The 18,858-nt window shown below is 42.3% G+C and overlaps 1 protein-coding gene across 2 annotated transcripts in view; it reads left to right on the top strand.

Annotated features, from left to right (window-relative positions):
- The first annotated feature begins 11,342 nt into the window (after positions 1-11,342).
- LOC143288354 (MLX-interacting protein-like) overlaps positions 11,343-18,858 on the top strand; it is a 100,190-nt gene continuing 92,674 nt past the window's right edge. For both annotated transcript variants that reach the window (XM_076596737.1, XM_076596738.1), the window contains exon 1: positions 11,343-11,790. In XM_076596737.1, the coding sequence (XP_076452852.1) occupies positions 11,423-11,790 (368 nt within the window). In that variant the 5' untranslated portion in view covers positions 11,343-11,422. The remainder of the gene's footprint in view (positions 11,791-18,858) is intronic.

The following is an 18,858-nucleotide window of genomic DNA, read 5'->3' on the forward strand; positions in this document are numbered from 1 at the left end:
AAACAAGCAGATGAAAAGCATGTGTGTGTGTGTGCGTGTAAGCGTGCGTGCGTGTGTATGTGTGTGCGTGTGCGTGCGTTTGTGAGTGAGTTTGTATCTGTGTGTGTGTGTGTGTGTTGCTCGCATGTGTGTGTACTTGATGCCTCTGTGCGGCGCGCGTGTGTATGTATGTTTCAGTTTCAGTTTCACTTTCTCAAGGAGGCGTCACTGCGTTCGGACAAATCCATACACGCTACACCACATCTGTTGAGCAGATGCCTGACCAGCAGCATAACCCAACGCGCTTAGTCAGGCCTTGAGTGCATGCTTACATATTTGTGTACCTATGAAAGTGGATTTCATTTTACGTAATTTCGCCAGAGGACAACACTCTCGTTGCCATGGGTTCTTTTTCAGTGCGCCAAGTGCGTGCTGCACACGGGACCTCGGTTTATCGTCTCATCCGAAAGACTAGACGCTCAGTTTGATTTTCCAGTCAAACTTAGGAGAAAGGGCGAGAGCGGGATTCGAACCCACACCCTCACGGACTCTCTGTATTGGCAGCTGAGCGTCTTAACCATTCTGCCACCTTCCTCCTATGTATGTATGTATGATCAGCAACAGGAAGCCCTGTACGTCGAAGACTGACAATTCACGTTTCTTGGTGTTGAGAAATTCCATCATAATAATAATATATATCCTATTGATGACCCCGTTTGACAAGCCAGGCGGTGTACGGGGCATCGCATCCGCACGCACGTGCACAGCTGGTAACCGCAGCTGGATCAGTTAATCAACTAAGTGATTAATCTCTGTCCAATCAACTGATCAGGTAACTAATTATGATAACAAAAATGTGGAGGCTTATAAAGCGCGGTGCCCCGTTTTCCAGCAGTATCACCACGCTTTACTGAAGGAAAAAACAACAACAGCAACCCAGATAAGTCACGTTTTAGAATATAATGTGTACAGGGTGGAGAATTTTCCGATCTCCAAGGTCAACATATTTGCAGACCTGATTGTGCCTGAACCCCCTTAATTCGTGTATTAAAAATACGCATGCAGAAGATCAAATATGCACGTTAAAGAGCATGTAATCCATGTCAGCGTTCGGTGGGTTAAGGAAAAGAAAAAAAGAACATACCCAGCATGCACACCCCCGAAAACGGAGTGTGGCTGCCTACATGGCGAGGTAAAACCGATCATACACGTAAAAGCCCACTTGTGTACATACGAGTGAATGTGGGCGTTGCAGCCCACGAACAGAGAAGAAGAAGAAGAAAATGTTAAAAAAATGAGATAAAACGATTCGCCATCGACATATCATTCACAGCACAAAAAATAACACACACACACACACACACACACACACACACACACACACACACACACAAAACCACCACCACCACCACAAATAAATCTACCAAAAAGCTAAAAGCGACATAGAATCAATAGAGATAAACCAACAAAGTAAAACTGAGGAGAACTACACATTGTACACCAAAAATAACAAATTCATCTACTCGAGTAAAATAAAACATCACAGACACTTCGCGTAAAAGTAACCAATTAAAAAACATACCATAATCATATGAAGTGATAATCTAATTGCACTATTCCACTAAGCCAAGCAGCGCATATACAAACGATATTTAACATGTGCGTCATTACTCAGGGACAGCAGGGAAAGCAGCGATAAATTAAAGTTAGATTTTAATTGATGGAGTCTCCCGTCGGTCCGACGGATGAGTAGGCAGGCAGGCTTATCTGTCGGTGTGTGTCCTCATATGGGAGAAGAGGCCGATTCTGGATGCGCAGCACTTCCCACAGGTGTTGCAAGGGAAAACGTCTCCAGAAGTTGAGCTCTGCTTCCTTCGCTCACGCTTCTCCTTAATGGCCAGCATTCTCTTGTTTTCAAACGTCTTTATGCCACTAGAGCACAGCATCCTCCAGCGACAGCGGTCAAGAGCATCAGTTTCCCAGGAAGCGATGTCTATGTCACAGGCTTTGAGGTTTGTCTTCAAGGTGTCCTTGAAGCGCTTGCAGGGTCTTCCAAGTTCACGGTGGCCTTCCTTCAGCTGGCCATACAAAAGCATCTTCGGGATCCTGCTGTCTGCCATGCGGACAACGTGTCCTGTCCAGCGTACCTGGCACTGGATCAGTAGGCTTTCGATGCTGGGCAGGCCGCTCCTCTCTAGGACCTGGAGGTTGGAGATCCTGTCTTGCCACTTTATGCCGAGGATCTTTCGTAGGCATCTCTGGTGAAACTGCTCAAGTTGTTGAATGTGACGGTGATACGTCGTCCATGTTTCACAGCAGTACAACAAGGTGGTCAGCACAACAGCTCTGTAGGTTTTCATCTTGGTGCTGAGCCTGATGCCTTTGTTGTTCCACAGCCTGTCGTTGAGTCTGCCAAAGGCGGAACTGGCCTTGGCGATGCGCAGCATCACTTCTGCATCAAGGGCTCCGTTGCTGCATAGGGTGCTGCCCAGGTAGCAAAACTTGTCGACTGGCTTGATCTTTGTGTCATTGATCTTGATTGCAGGTGGGTGGGAGGCACTGGCGTTCTGTGAGCTAGCCGGTTGAGAGTTTGAGATTTTAACTCACTCAGTACGGCCAGTCCTCTCTTCTCCTCTACACAGACCCCTTGGATGTCCAGTGGGTGTCTCAATGACCCAACCTTTAGCTTCCGTCGTCAGAACTGTGGTATTCTTTGTCAACATTCACGTCTTCAGTATAAGAGCCTTCCGCTTGCAATATTTTGATGATGGTAATTGGGGTGAAACGCTGTTAACGTTGTCTCTTTCGCCGTTCGTATGGAAAGAGTTAAACAGGTTGCTAACAACGTAAATACAAAGACTAACGACAGTGAAACAAAGGTCTCGGTACAACAGGACACATACCTGTGTGTACGTGTCACGTGAACAGAAAGGCATTCATTGTTCATTGTATTGTTGAAACAGATACGTCTTTAATGCTTTTCTGAAAGCTGGTTTTGATCTGATGTATATATGATAGTCAGTCGTGTCCGACTTTGACTATCAGAACAACAGAGGAGGCAACTGCTGTTCCGACAAGTTGGGTTAGAATTTGATTATAGTGGAGAGTGTCTTGCCCAAGTACATCCCCACTCTCTCGGCCAAGAGGGTTTTAGGACAGTCGAGGTTGGGATGGTTCCCAAAGGCCAACCAGCCCACAAGGCTGCAGTACTAAGAGCCAGTGCAATTTTGCCTCCTAGTTTGAGAGTCATAATCTTTCACAAAAGCTGTAAATGATTTCCCATTGACTGGTGAAACCATTGATAATACAGCTCTCACTTTGCTGTTGGCCCAAATGTAAACTTATGTCAATCTGTGATATAAGCCGAGTGTTGGGCCGAGTCTGATGTGGCGAACGTTAAGTGGCAATGAGTTCCATTGCCTGGGTGCAGTGAAAGAAAAAGCGCGTTCTCAAAATATCTTTGTGCGGGTCTTTGGTTTACATAGAATTAGTTTATCTCTGGACGAACGAAGTGGCCGAGAAGGCGACGAGACAGAAAGAAGATCGGAAATATAGTGAAGAATCTGGAAGGAAATCAGGGCAAAAGAGAAATAATTTATAACGTATGTGTGCTTCAACAGGGAGCTAGCGAAAGTTTCTAAGGAGAGGCGCGACGTGGTCTCGTTTCCTTGCTTTGAGGATGAGCCTAGCAGCTGAGTTCTGTACCTTTTGCATCCTGTCCAAGCATCGCTCAGGACAGCCGGCAAGATGAGCATTGCCATAATCTAGCCTTGACAGGACAAAAGCACAAACAAGTGTCTTAGCGGCTGCAGTTGTCAGGAAGTGATGAATGGAACTGATCTGACGGAGACAGGTATAGGCAGATCTGCAGGTGTGAGTGATATGACAATCATGAGACATACCATCAGAGATAATGAATCCAAGTTTGCGTGCAGAAGGGGACCAAAAAAATGTCAGTTTCCAACATGAATGGTAGATGGCTTTGAATGAACTGAAAATGATCTCTTTGAATGAATGGAAAAAAAAAGCATGGTGTAAGTAGAAATACATAACAGAGGGGAAAAAATTAAACAATTAATCAAAAGAATATAAAATGAAACACACACACACACACACACACACACACACACACACACACACACACACACACACAGAGAGAGAGAGAGAGGCACAAGCATGGTGTTAGTAAAATGCATAGGGAAAAACGAACAAAATGAAAGAAACAAACACACACAACACACACCACGCCACAGACCAGAAAGGAGGATGGGGGGTGAGGAAGGTTCTCAGTCAACCGTACACATGTGACAAACAGTATCATTAGAATGAGCGATTTACATAACACATTATGGCATAAAGGTGGGAAAGGAACTGGGGTTTTTTGTTTGTTTGTTTGGGGTTTTTTGGTTTGTTTGTTTGTTTGTTTTAAAGGTGGTTGGGCAATAGTGTTGTGTTAATTGTTTCTGGATGTGAGTTCCACAGGGTGTAGCGCCTGAGTAAACCAGACCGGATTTGAACAAGTCAAGTTCTTGGGACTGGGATATGGACTTTGAACAGCCGCCGGGGACAAGAAAGCCACGCCCCAGTAATGCACGAGACTCGGGGATCCAGAGACAGCAGTGCACGTGACGCGCCCGACCGCAGCTCGGGGTTGAGAAGTGCTTCGTGTACAGCAACCAAATCAATATCAAATCAAAAAACGCTTTATTAATCCACATGGAAATTAAGTTGTGCAATCGCAGGCTCGTTGTAAACACTAGCATAAAGTCATCATTGCGCAACAAAAGAAGAGATTAAAACTAGTTTAATAAGAATTCCCAATAGCTGACGATAGACTAACTACCCCCCCCCCCCTCCCTCCCGCCAGACACATACTCGTGTTAAGACAATAGGGTATTGCACAACAATATTCACAAATGAAAACATTCAACCAAAAAAAAAAGGTATATATTACTAAAAATGACATGCGCGCACGCACACACACGCACACACACGCACGCACACACACACACACACACACATACACACACGCGCGCGCGCGCACGCGCACGCACGCACGCACGCACACACACACACACACACACACACACACACGTTAAGACCATAAGGTATTGTACAACAATACATTTATAAAAACATCCAGGGAATAAATCGTATATATAAGTAAAATGCAAACACACACACACACACACACACACACACACACACACACACACACACGGATGTAGGCACGAATGCACGCACATGACATATGTCACGCCAGTAAAATTAGTACATTAACATTAAGAAGTACATTAACATTAATTAAGAGCGCATTAACATTAAGTGTACATTGACATTAAGATACATGAAATCCAACCGACGCCAAACGACAAATCCCCCCGTTCACGAAGCCACAGGTAAAAGCACAAAACATAATAACGTATAAGGGATTCGGCCAGGCTAATGTCACTTTAGGATCGGGATTTTGTTTTTTTTTGTGTTTTTTTTAACTCTCTTCTTCCATTCGGCATTGACCCAGTGGTGCTCTGGGTGCTAGTCCTTCGGTTGATATGATAAACCGACGTACCCATGTGCAGCGGGTACTTTGCGTACGTAAAAGAACCCACCGGCGGCAACAAAACGGTCAGTTGTCCATGGCAAAATTCTGCAGTAGGTCCAGTTTGATTTTAACTCAGTAAACAAAATTGACAGAAAGGCTGCACAGTGACAGTGGATCGGCAATGCGCTTTCAGAGAGAGAAGTCCGAATTTCACACACACACACACACACACACACACACACACACACACACACACACACACACACACACACACACAAATTGATATGACAAACAGTAATACAATGCAGCACAATGTTATAAGGTTTGTTTTCACTTGCTTTTACGAAATAGGAATCAAGGGGAAAAGGAAAAAATAAAAATAAAAAAATAAAAAGAAGAAGAAGAAGAAAATTGATACTCGACAGTGAAAATATAAAACAATTACAAGGAACACGCGCTAATTAAAACAAACAGAAAGTAAAAAAAATAATAATAATAATAAATAAATAAAATAAAATAAATAAATAGTGAATTATTGTTTCTGGAAGTAACCACATAAACAGACATTATGCACAAACCAATTACGCGCGCACGCGCACACGAGTAACTGGAGCATTCCATTAAAAACAACAAAGCAACGAAGAAAACAATTGTTATAACACTACGTACGTCAGTATGTGTGCGCGCGCGCGCGCAGTGCACACACTGATGCACACGCTGACACACAAATTAATACACACGCGCGCGCGTGTGCACACACACACACACACACACACACACACACACACACACACACACACACACACACACAAGAAAAAGAGGAAAACAAAAACAAAACAAAAACAAAAAACTCAAAAAACTCGGCAAAATTGTTTATGGGAGGTAACTGACGTCTGATGACTGGTACGATGTGATGTCTTCGGATTAATTCCCCTGTACCATCAGTATCAGTAGCTCAAAGAGGCGTCACTGCGTTCGGACAAATCCATTTTCGCTACACCACATCTGCTAAGCAGATGCCTGACCAGTAGCGTAACCCAACGCGCTTAGTCAGGCCTTGAGAAAAAAGAAGAAGAAGCAAACAAGAAATGGAAACGAAGATGGCATAAAATAAAAACAAATAAATAGATAAATGAATAGATACTTAAAGAAAAAAACTGAAATAAATGGATTTAAAAAAAAAAAAAAGATTAAGTAAATAGATAAATGAATAGATACTTAAAGAAAAAAACTGAAATAAATGGATTTAAAAAATAAAAAAAAGATTAAGTAAATAGATAGATTGATAAATAAATGCAAATAGATTAATGATTTCCTTTTAATTTAAAAAAAAAAAAGAATAAAAAGACAATAATGATAATAAATAAGCAAAATTATAAGCAAATAAATGTAAAACATACACACACACACACACACACACACACACACACACACACAACAGATATGCAACAAACATGCAGTTTCACATATATGAAAGCACAAGCAAAAGTGCACAGGCCCAAATACACATAAACGTACGCACACGAGCCCCGACACACACACACACACACACACACACACACACACACACACACACACTGGCACACACACACACACTCTAGGCGTGCACACACACACACACACACACACACACACACACACACACACACGCGCGCCATCTCCCAAATTACTCTGCACCCCCCATCCCCCCGGTCCCTCCCGGCCACCCCCACCCCACCCCCACCTCCCTTATGCTACGTACCATCATTCTGAGCAAGCTGCCGACCAGGTTAGACCAGAATCTTTCCGACTCACACATTCACTTGATGACACACCAGTCGGGACCGCCGACGGTCAGTTTACGTGCATGACCGTGTTCACCACTGCCATTCAGGCGTTCATACTCCGTTTTCGGGAGTGGGTGGTGGTGGGAGGGGTCTGGGGGGGGGGGAGAGGGAGCGGGGAGGGCGGTGCATGCCATGTACAATTTATTGACTCACTTGTGTAAACAAAGTGAGTCTATGTTTTAACCCGGTGTTCGGTTGTCTGTGTGTGTGTGTGTGTGTGTGTGTGTGTGTCTGTGTGTCCGTGGTAAACTTTAACATTGACATTTTTCTCTGCAAATACTTTGTCAGTCGACACCAAATTAGGCATAAAAATAGGAAAAATTCAGTTCTTTCCAGTCATCTTGTTTAAAACAATATTGCACCTCTGGGATGGGCACAAAACAAAACAAAAAATGAAGCCTAATTATATGCAAACTGCATTTACTGTTGTATTCATATTTTTTGTATTCTCTAAACTTGGCACTTTGATCTGATATTCTGACCCAACAACAAGAGCAGTCATTATTATCATTTCTTGTTCAAACCGGAACTTCTTTTGCTAAGCATGGAAGTTTTATTTATTTTGCAAACGTTTTGGTGCAGATAGTAAAAAAGGGAAATTACTCTAATTAATGCTAGGGGACGGGGAGTGTGGGGGGCGGGGGGATAGGATGGTGTCTTCTTCGTTCTTCAGTTATTTCCCCCGTGTCAAGTACTTTTGTTATCAGTCAAAGGAGCGGCTCAACGTAACCGAGTCACTGGCCCTCACTCTCAGTTAGAGAATTTGAATGATACGGAATTCAATTTGCTTTTTGTTTCTTCGTCCGTTAGGATAATTCTGTTTCTTTCAATTAATGTGGACGCATTTTTCTTCTTTTATTCTCTCTCTTTTTTTCTTGATTAATTCTTTTTTTTTCCCTTTTTTTTCAGTATTCGTTCGTCAGTTTCTTTCTTGTTTTTTTTTGTTGTCGGTTTGTTGTTGTTTTTTGGTGTGTTTTTGCATACTTATTGCCGATATTCAGTTCCTTCCTTAAAGTGGATAATGACACTCAGTCAGGTCTCAAGTCAAGCACACGATTAATGTCATATATTATTCGCACACAAACACGTCAGTCTGTGTCCTTAAGTAAACGGGAAGGAAAGTACTTGGAAATAAAGGGTCTCTGAATATTGTTGTTGTTGTGTTGTTAATGCTGTAGTTCTTTTTGTAGTCGTTCTCCAGGTTTTGAATGGTAAATGGTGATCTAGTTCAGATCTGACCGCTAAAGGGCATTGTCAGTTGTATCATAAACAGAAAAGTGAACCTAAACCACTTTACTGATATGGCTTCATGCACAAACACACACGTACATACTCGTAACAGTACACACTGGGCACAAATGCAGGCACAAAGCACCCCCCACCCCCACCCCCCCCCCCCACCCCCGCAGCCCCCCTCCCCTCCACTGGCACACACACACACACACACACACACACACACACACACACACTCGGCTGTAGCAAAACAAAAAACAAAAAACAAAAAAACCAACCTCTCATTGACACACACAAAAATATATACGCATGCACTCAACTCAGTGTTAGGCTTGACTAGCGCGTTGAGTTATGCTGCTGTCAGGCATCTGCACAGCACGAAATGTGGTGCAGGGTAGTAAAATTAATGTATATGGATTTGTCTGAACCCGGCGCACTGGGACGCCTCCCGGTTGAGAAACTCAGTGAAACTGTAACTTCTGCAATATTGACCCTGGCCTCTGCCGGATACGTTTGCCGGGAGTTGTAGGCAGGTTTGCAGCACGGCATCTACCCATTAGCGTCAAATCAGTTCCACTTGCAACGATTACGATCAGGTTCGCAACTGACAATGGCGAGAATCGTCGATTTGTCTTGGGCCGGAACTTAGCGAAGGGAACTGAATTACCATAGGAGAAAAAAATTAATTGAGGGGACACAAATGTGGCGCCCACTGAAGTTCGGGCATCGACGTCCTGATCTAAAATAAAATGGCATCGACCTCAGCATATAGCTTAATGAGAGCGGGTAACATATGCACTGTGCACTGTGCTCACTTTCAGATGGACGACTGTTTGTTATTGGCTTCATGTTGTTTCTTTGTTGTTGTTAGTTATTGTTTTTGTTTGTTTGTTTGTTTTTTCCGCTTCTTCTTCGGTGTGTGTAATGTGTAGTGTGTGTGTGTGTGTGTGTGTGTGTGTGTGTGTGTTTCTTTCTTCTTCCTTTTTTTTTCCCCCTCGCCAGTACACCTGCAGATTTTGGAGCGTTTGTTTTGCGTTGTGGTGACAGTGCATGCGACTGAGGTCTTCAGCCCAGTCTCCACTGTAGCCAAAATGCACTCGACGTATTGTTCGAACTGCAGGTTGTTTAATTGTTTGATTGCTGATTTGTTTCTACTGACTCGCAATTATTATCGGCATCATAAAGTGTAACAATTTAGACTGTGAAAATACACTGATAACCGCTGTTAGTTTCACCTCAGTCACTGAGTGTCATTGTTGTCGATCGAAGGGCCGGGTTTCATAACTTGAGGGACTGGATGACTGATTCAGTGAAATACGTCCACCCCGGACACGCCGTCGAAGATCATGCTCCGGCAATAAACAATCAGTTCTCACCAAAGATCACTGGACTGACTGACACATAGTCTCGGGTCACTGCGCTCCGGCGGAACGGCTGGATACACTGAGTCAGTAGTATCTATAGCTCGACTCGGAGCCGCGGTTTCTTATCAACGACTATGACAACTGAATGAGCAAGTGGGAGACTTGAAATGTCAGTGAATCTTAAACAGGACTTCAGTTATTCCGTCTGCACGAAATTAAGTGAATCACTGATTACAAATCAGTCACCCGGTCGCTGGGAACCGTGACGTGCTGTTTTTTGACATTTTGCATGATTCATTATCCGTCTGTTACTGAGTTGTCAGTTTCTCTTGTCAGTTGAATTAACGACTTCTCTTTTACGGAATCCATAAAGTAATTTTATGTAACTGTACTTTAAGAGATATTAGATTTAAAATGTTCATTTTCAAAGTCAGTTCTACCAGTCACCATTCCGTCACCGCCTGCACCCCCACCCCCCAACATGACCCCACGCCCCCCCTCCCCTCTCTCTCTCTCAGTTTCTCTCTCTCTCTCTCTCTCTCTCTCTCTCTCTCTCTCTCAGTTTCTCTCTCTCTCTCTCTCTGTCTCTCTTATAACTTTTAAACGACCTATAACTTACATTCAAATGTGAAAATCAAGTTAATACTGTATACATACTGACTTCAACGATTGACATGATGTCGACAATTATCACCATGCAGTTACGGGACATTACAAAACAAAATTCCAACCTGCTCTAGGTGGTTATCCGGGAGTAGGTTACTGAAGTCAATGCAGGTGACCGCCAGTGTTGTTTAATTAACGTACTCCCCTCACATTATCATTATAAAGCCGAGAAACTTAATTCTTAGTGTTGGGCTGTGGCCGCTGGGACTGAAATGAACGCAAAAAGGGTTAAATATAATTATAAACAAGTCCGGAAGCTATCTCACATCCATATTTTTTTCTGTCGATTTCGCTTTCTCTCTTACTTCCATGAAACTTGATTTTTCTATCTGTGTGGATGTTCAGAATGTTTCTGTCTGCCACTGAGGCTCTTTCTTGAAAGTTTAACTTCCCCAGTTTGTACATTTCCTGATATCTTATTTAATTGCTTTACATCCCAACTTGTCAGTCTTCAGTGTGTTATCAGCCATTGCTTAGAGACCCGTGTCAACAGGAAGGCATTTTCAGATGAATTGTCATGTGATTATCATTAATTAGAAATTTATCAAACCTGTGTTCATGACAAAGTGCATGGGAATTAAGACGTGAAAGAATGGCTTTGCTTTTTTAAAATGGAGTTGTGTACCTTGAACGCACTCACACAGGAACCCCGTGACCTTGGCCTTTGCAACACACACTCGATTCTCATTGGCTGAAAATCACATGCTCATTGCGTGCCCCGATTCTGCTTTTGTAGCAATGGAGGATTGTATTTTGATCGCACGCAGAAAGTTACGTGTTTACTCACTTTTGTCAGACTTTAACGTCCTGGCATGGCCATAGACAAAAATCAAGAATCTGCGAAACCTGGCAAAATGTTGCAGATACAAAGTGCGCAGAAAGTTATCAACAGCAGCATTTTTGATGTTTCAAAGAACAACAAAGAATCGTCATCGACGATTCATAGTGGACAGTTTATGGTGAGTAGGTTGCACGAAGAGAAAGATGAAGATGACGATGAAGAAGGTCCCATTTTTTCCGATGATTCCAAAGACTTCTCGGCGGCAAGTATGGGCTACGATTTCGTCAAGGCCACTAAGGAAACGTCACAGACATATCATTTCGGGCCGAAAAGTACGTCGACGCTGTCCATCGATGCTTCGCTGACGAAACTCTTCGAGTGCATGACACTTGCTTACAGGTGCGTATTTTTGTTTGTGCATGTGGTTTTTATTTTCAGAAAGTGAGCTTTCGAATTGGATCGCCTTTGTGATTTGGAACTGTGAAGATATACGGTTACAGGGGGGTGGGAGGGGGCGGGTAACTAAGACTAACAGATGCTGTGAGGAAGGCCTACACGAGGGGGTGCACGTGACCCCAACGTCAACTCTTGACCTGCTGGTCGAGGTCTTGCTGGATTTAATACTGCTGACGACGGGGTTACATCAGATGTGTTGAGACCGGTTCCTTTTTTTAATCGCCCTCCAAAGGGATAACTTGAAGGGACTGGCTTAGCAGAAAAGAACTGCAAGCAGAAACTGAAGGAAAACATGCACACCCTCACACAAAAGGTGGTCCAGGCTTAGATCGAGTTACACAACAGGTGACGCATATATCTGAAGATACAAAACAAAAATGCATTTGTTTGGTGGTTTTTTTGTTTTTGTTTTTTGCAGGTTGCATGTATTCGTTTGGAAAGCAAAATCACACTTTGTTCAGACTTTAACATATAGGGAACAACTTCAGAGCAAATACATGTATACTTGTGCTTACAGTGAATATATGCTTGCACCCATGCTCACTTTTATGTAATGACACACACACTACAGATACACACACACACTAACACACAACGAGAATAACACACACACAGAGGCTCAGACACACACACAGAGGCTATACCTACATTTCTTCCCCTCCACCCCTCAGTGTGACATCTTGTTGTGAACACTACATAATCCTTCTGGAGGGGAAAAATTGTGGATATTATCCACAGTGACACACACATGCAAGATGCACACACACACACACACACACACACACACACATTTATGCACATTTACACAAACACACACGTGTGAAAACAAATCTTTCTGGATTTCTTTTTAGTTGAAAGTTCCAGCATAAAAAGTATGTGCACATAATATGTATTATCTGTGTGTGTGTGTGTGCTGGTGTGTATGTGTGTTACTGTGTATGTGCGTGCATGCGTGCATGTGTCACTGTTTATGAGAGATGGAGAGAGACTGTGTGTGCGTGCATGCACACATGTATCATTGTATGTGTGTGCATGCACATTTTGTGTGTGTGTGTGTGTGTGTGCACTTTTAGTTTTTATGTATGCTGTTGGCAATATGGACATGGAGTGGTGTAGCCCATGATACAAACTATAAAGACTAAAGGTTAAAACTTAATTTCACTACACATATTTTACCGTGACCCACAAATGTACCTATTATACCTGTGCAGACAGTGTATATTATTATTACCTACAATATGGCTGAATTGCACATCATTGCATCATCATAATCATGTACTGTTATTCCTAATCTATAAACCTAGGAAGTTTTCAGCAGTTGGTCTCTGAACAAAAATTTTTTTAAAGTATGTTAATGCAAATGCTGCAAGTAATTCTGGGATAATCAAGGCCATTGCAGCTGTTGCTGTTGTTTTTTTTTATTGATTTTTTTAAAATTCACATTTACCATTGTCTTAGATGAGTATTTGAACATTATTGAAAAATTTCAATGATGGTTTAGTCTGTTGACCTTTGTTGTGAAATGAGAGGTGATAAACTGATGTCCGGCCAGTGTGTCCTACGAGTATTTTGTATTTGTATTTGTATTTCTTTTTATCACAACAGATTTCTCTGTGTGAAATTCGGGCTGCTCTCCCCAGGGAGAGCGCGTCGCTACACTACAGCACCACCCTTTTTTTTTCTTTTTTTTTTTTCCTGCGTGCAGTTTTGTTTGTTTTTCCTTTCGAAGTGGATTTTTCTACAGAATTTTGCCAGGAACAACCCTTTTGTTGCTGTGGGTTCTTTTACGTGCGCTAAGTGCATGCTGCACACGGGACCTCGGTTTATCATCTCATCCGAATGACTAGCGTCCAGACCACCACTCAAGGTCTAGTGGAGGGGAAGAAAATATCAGCGGCTGAGCCGTGATTCGAACCAGCACGCTCAGATTCTCTCACTTCCTAGGCAGATGCGTTACCTCTAGGCCATCACTCCACTAAGTGTCCACTCCACTGAGTATGTAGAACACATGGCAACAAAAGTGTTGTCTCTTGGAGAATTCTGCATAAAAACCCACTTTGAAGTTTGATACAAACTTACAATACTGAAACAAATGCAAAAGAATGGTACTGCACTGCATCAATCCCCTCTGCCAGGGGAGAGCAACCGGATTTTCATGCAGAGAAATCTTGCGATGCAATACAATACAATACAATACAATACTGAATACAATAAAATACAATACAACTCAATCTAGTACAATACATTGCAGTGCAATACAGTAAGTTTAACACTATTTTTTTTATGAGCCACTGTGTGTGGCCATTGTTGATTTACAGCTGATGTGTGACAACTGACAAGTAACACAGATGCAGTCTTACATACAGTAACATGTTGGTTATTGCAAATGAAATCATACCTTTCTGATTATCATCATTCAAGTCCAGTCATGAATAGGAACTGAGCGTAAAGGTTTATCAGTTTCCATTGAATTGATATCAAATTATGCTTTATCTTCTCTGCCAGTTGAACAATCCACACAAGGAGTCCGGTATCCGTTTTACAACACAGCAAACCAGTGTTTAAATCAGATGTAAATGAAATAAACTGATGTAATAACCTATCGTTTCTCGCACTGTTCCACTTCCTAGATGAATTAAGCTTACTATGTAAGAAGGAAAAAAAACCTCGTGTATGTTAGACTTATTTTTCATGCTCTGTTGTCCCAATTCTGAGTTCACCTTTTGGTGTGCATCTGTGTGTGTGTGTGTGGATGTGTGTGTGTGTGTGTGTGTGTGTCACTATTGACTGTATTGAGGAAAATTGGAGTAAAGTGCCTTTCCCAATGACAAAATAACCATGCAGAAATATGGACTTGGACTCTGATTCTGATCATTGCTGAATGCTGGCTCTCAACTCACATGCTCACACACACACGCGCGTGCGCACGCACTCATACCCCCACCCACCCACCCCACCCCACCCCCACACCCCACACACACACTCACACACACACACACACACTTCCTCCCTCCCTCTCTCTGTCTCTCTGTCTCTGTCTCTGTCTCTCTCTCTCTCTCTCTCTCTCTCTCTCTCTCACACACACACACACACACACAGAATATTGCTGCCTAAAAGGCAACACAAAGAGATTTTTCAGAGACTTTACTTCCCCCAATTATGAAATGCTTGACACATGTATGCACACTATGTAACATTGTATTGTTAAGATATTCACTTCCTCCAGATCTTGGCAAGTGACTGATAATGAAGTGCTTGTTGTAATTCGCTTATGTAATGATAGCCCAGCAGTCAGACTCAGAGCACTGGGTAATGTAATGTCTTGGCCTCAAATGCCTGAAGTCACTGGGTCACATTCTCTGATTCTGGGCAGTGGCAGTGGCCTGGTGGGGAAAAAGATGGAGGTTGTTGTCTAGCTTCCAAGTTGGCTCAGCACAGAAATATTACAATGTGCATTCCAGATGGTGCCTTTATCCATTACGTACATGTATGCACATATGTATGCAAGAGACCAAGTTCTAGAAGAAAAAAAAAGAAAAAAAAGAAAAAATCCCTAAATCCATCATGAAATTCCATGGTTTAAGGAAAGACACACATTTTTATCCACCAGTATACTATGTTAGTTTCGCAGAAAGCGAAAAACAGTACGGCTGCCTAAAACCAGTAGTAAAAGTAGAACTGTGCAAAGGCAGCACACATACACACACATGCACACCTGTGTACAGTACACACATGTATTACACATCATGTGTATTATGCGTGCATGTGAACCTGCACAAGTTAAGCACAAACAAAACAAACAAAAAAAAGTCATCATACATACTGACACAACACCCTCCACCCTCAGTCACAAGTGCTCAACACACAGGTGTGTCTGTCTTCATGCACACCCCCATCAACCTCCTGCATCATATCCAGAAGACTGTGTGTGTGTGTGTGTGTGTGTGTGTGTGTGTGTGTGTGTGTGTGTGTGTGTGTGAAATTGTGCTGGGGAAAGGAGTGTACATTTAGTTTACATGTTGTGCTAGGAGTAGAGATGGGAAAGATGGAGGGGAGGGGGTGGGAGGCTATCTGAAGACAGATAGACAAAAACTGCAGTGAGATAGCACCGGTAATTTGGCACACACACACACACACACACACACACACACACACACACACACACACACACAGAGAGAGAGAGAGAGAGGGAGAGAGAGAGAGAGAATTTGCAGGAAGCATTCACTCTTCCAGCAAAAGCCTTTTTTTTTCTCTTTTCTAGTCCCAAGGACAGTAGTTACTCTTAGTGTAAACTGCAAGTAATCAGCTGGGTGAAGGATATTAACCCTGTAAAAGTCAGAGCTGGGCTTATAAACAGCTAGCCTGGTCTGATGATGGAATCTGAATGGGCCACAGAGCAACAGACACTGAGACACAGACACAGGGCTTGTTGGCTGCCTTGAAAAGTCAGTCAGACCCTTGTGAGAAGGCTTGGCAGTGTTTATCATTTTGAAGGGGAAGGGGGTGGGGGGGGCGGAGTGCAGCAGGAATGGAAGATTAATTATCAGAAGAAGCCAGCACACAGCCACCCAACAGATAGCTTAGCTGACTGACTTTCTTGCAGTGGCTGACAGATTTTCCCCTGAACACCTCAACCCCCCCACCCCCCTCGCCCCCCACCCCCATGTGTGGAATCTTAAAGTTAAAGGGAGTGCTGAAACCCTCTTTGACTGTTGATGCTTTCAAAAAATTATTATAAAAAAAAATTTAAAAAAAAAAAAATCCTTCCTTCCGCCCCATTTCTCTGGATACATCACGTACAGTCGTCCCTCACTTCTTCATCTCACATCCTATCTTTAACTCTTTCCATACGAACGGCAAAAGGGGACGACGTTAACAGCGTTTCACCCCAGTTACCATCATCAAAATATTGCAAGCGAAAGGCTCTTATACTGAAGACGTTAATCTTGACCAAGAATACCACAATTCTGACGACGGAAGCTGACGCCCACTGGACATCCGAGGGGTCTGTGTAGAGAAGAGAGGACTGGCCGTACTGAGTGAGTTAAATGCAACAACAACAAAAAATTTCCAGTTTAAAGTTTTTATACTGTATACTATAATATTGTTGTGCACACAAAATAATTTTGCGTCATACTACTTTTTTTTTTTCACAACAAATTTCTTTGTGTGAAATTTGCACTGCTCTTCCAAGGAAGAGCATGTTGCCTTTGTGACAGTCAGTTGAATGCCACCACACACGCCCCCCAAACACCCCTCCCCCCACCCCACCATCCCCCCTCCCTCCCTCCCCCCACACCCTTTTTTGTTTTAGTAAGAAGGATGCATTTCTGGTGGTAAACTTGTTCATATGTCCTCTGAACAGCATGTTATGAAGCCAACATTGATTTTGGCATCATTAAAATGTGTAGATCCATATGTTCTTCATCTCCCACATACTTGTACACTCGAAGAGGATTAAGGCACCAGCAGGTCTGTTTAATAATACGTTGACTTGGGAGGCTGGGTTGGTGGGATGAAACAACACGACAACAGTAGTTGCAGCAGCAACAATAGCAGCAGCAGCAGCAGCAGTTGCATCGGCATCAGCAACTGCAGCAAACAACTTCTGCAACAAAAACATTAAACCCACTTCACTCTTTATCCATCCAGTTCTGCTGGGATTGAACCCAGGTAACAACAGGTCTTACCACTGGGCCACAGATGCACCCATCGCTGTTCTAATCTTTGCATCTAAGGATCAGTTATCAGTTTACTGTGAACACAATATACACTGAACAGGATTTAAAACACACACACACACACACACACACACACACACACACACACACAACTATACAGACACTGTGACCGGATCCTTGTTGAAACCTTGACATTGATTAATTACTTTGTGTGTGTGTGTCACTGTGTGTGTAGTAGTAGTAGTAGTAGTAGTAGTAGTCTTCAGTTTAGCGTCTTCCACTTAAGTGATATTAAGAGTGTGTGTGTGTGTGTGTGTGTGTGGTTGTGGTGTGCATTTTAAAAGCAAGATGGTGGTGAGTATGATTTATGTGTACATGGGACACATTCTGAAAGAATGTGTTGAAGACTTGCATATATATACACACTTGCATATATATATACATACACATATATGATTTATGCAGTCATGAGTAGTCCAAAGTCACACACATTCTGTCAGTAAAAACCCATACCTGTTCACCTGATATTTGTTGGAACCTTGACATGGACTTTTTTTTCTTCTTTTTTTTAATGTAAAAGCAAGCTGGTATGCTGATTGATCAATGTGTGTGTGCTTTTAAGATATCTGAAAGTGTTGTAAGACTTGAAGTTGCACCTAGACACATATGATTTATGCAGTCATGAGTTGTCAAAAGTCACAGTCAGAGCTAAGGTACAAGACCTATGATCTGTATTTCTTTAAAAAAAATAAAATAAAATTTTAAAATATATATCTATATATATGTGTATATTTATATATAAAAAAAAAAAAAAAAAAAAAAAAGCTAAGACCATTGTGTGCTGAGAATACAGAGGGTGAAATAAAATCAGTTACATTTGAATCAACCATTTTCTTACTGGTTAAGTTGTTGATTCTGTTTTCCTTTTGCATTTGTGGGCTACAACTCCTTTGTTCATTCAGTGTATGGCTTAAGAGTGGGCTTGTCTTACCATTTTTACCTCTTTTTTTCTGGAGTGTACATTATGGATATTTTCATGTTTCCATAACTCTTTCAAAAATTATTTTTATATATTTATATATATATATATATATATATATATATATATATATATATATATATAATATGGATCTTTAACATGTACTTTTGATATTCCACACTTGTGTACAAAGGAGGTTCAGGCACTAGCAGGTCTGTATAATTTATCATTGATGGCCAGAGAGACCAGTTCTCCATTGCAGCTAGGATTCGAACCCAGGTCCCTTAGCTTGAAAGTTCAGTGCTCTGACCACTCAGCTGTTTTATGCCAACCAGTTGTTAGTTCTGACCT

The sequence above is a fragment of the Babylonia areolata genome, chromosome 12 (assembly GCF_041734735.1).
Source record: "Babylonia areolata isolate BAREFJ2019XMU chromosome 12, ASM4173473v1, whole genome shotgun sequence".
NCBI classification, from domain to species: Eukaryota; Metazoa; Mollusca; class Gastropoda; order Neogastropoda; family Buccinidae; genus Babylonia; species Babylonia areolata.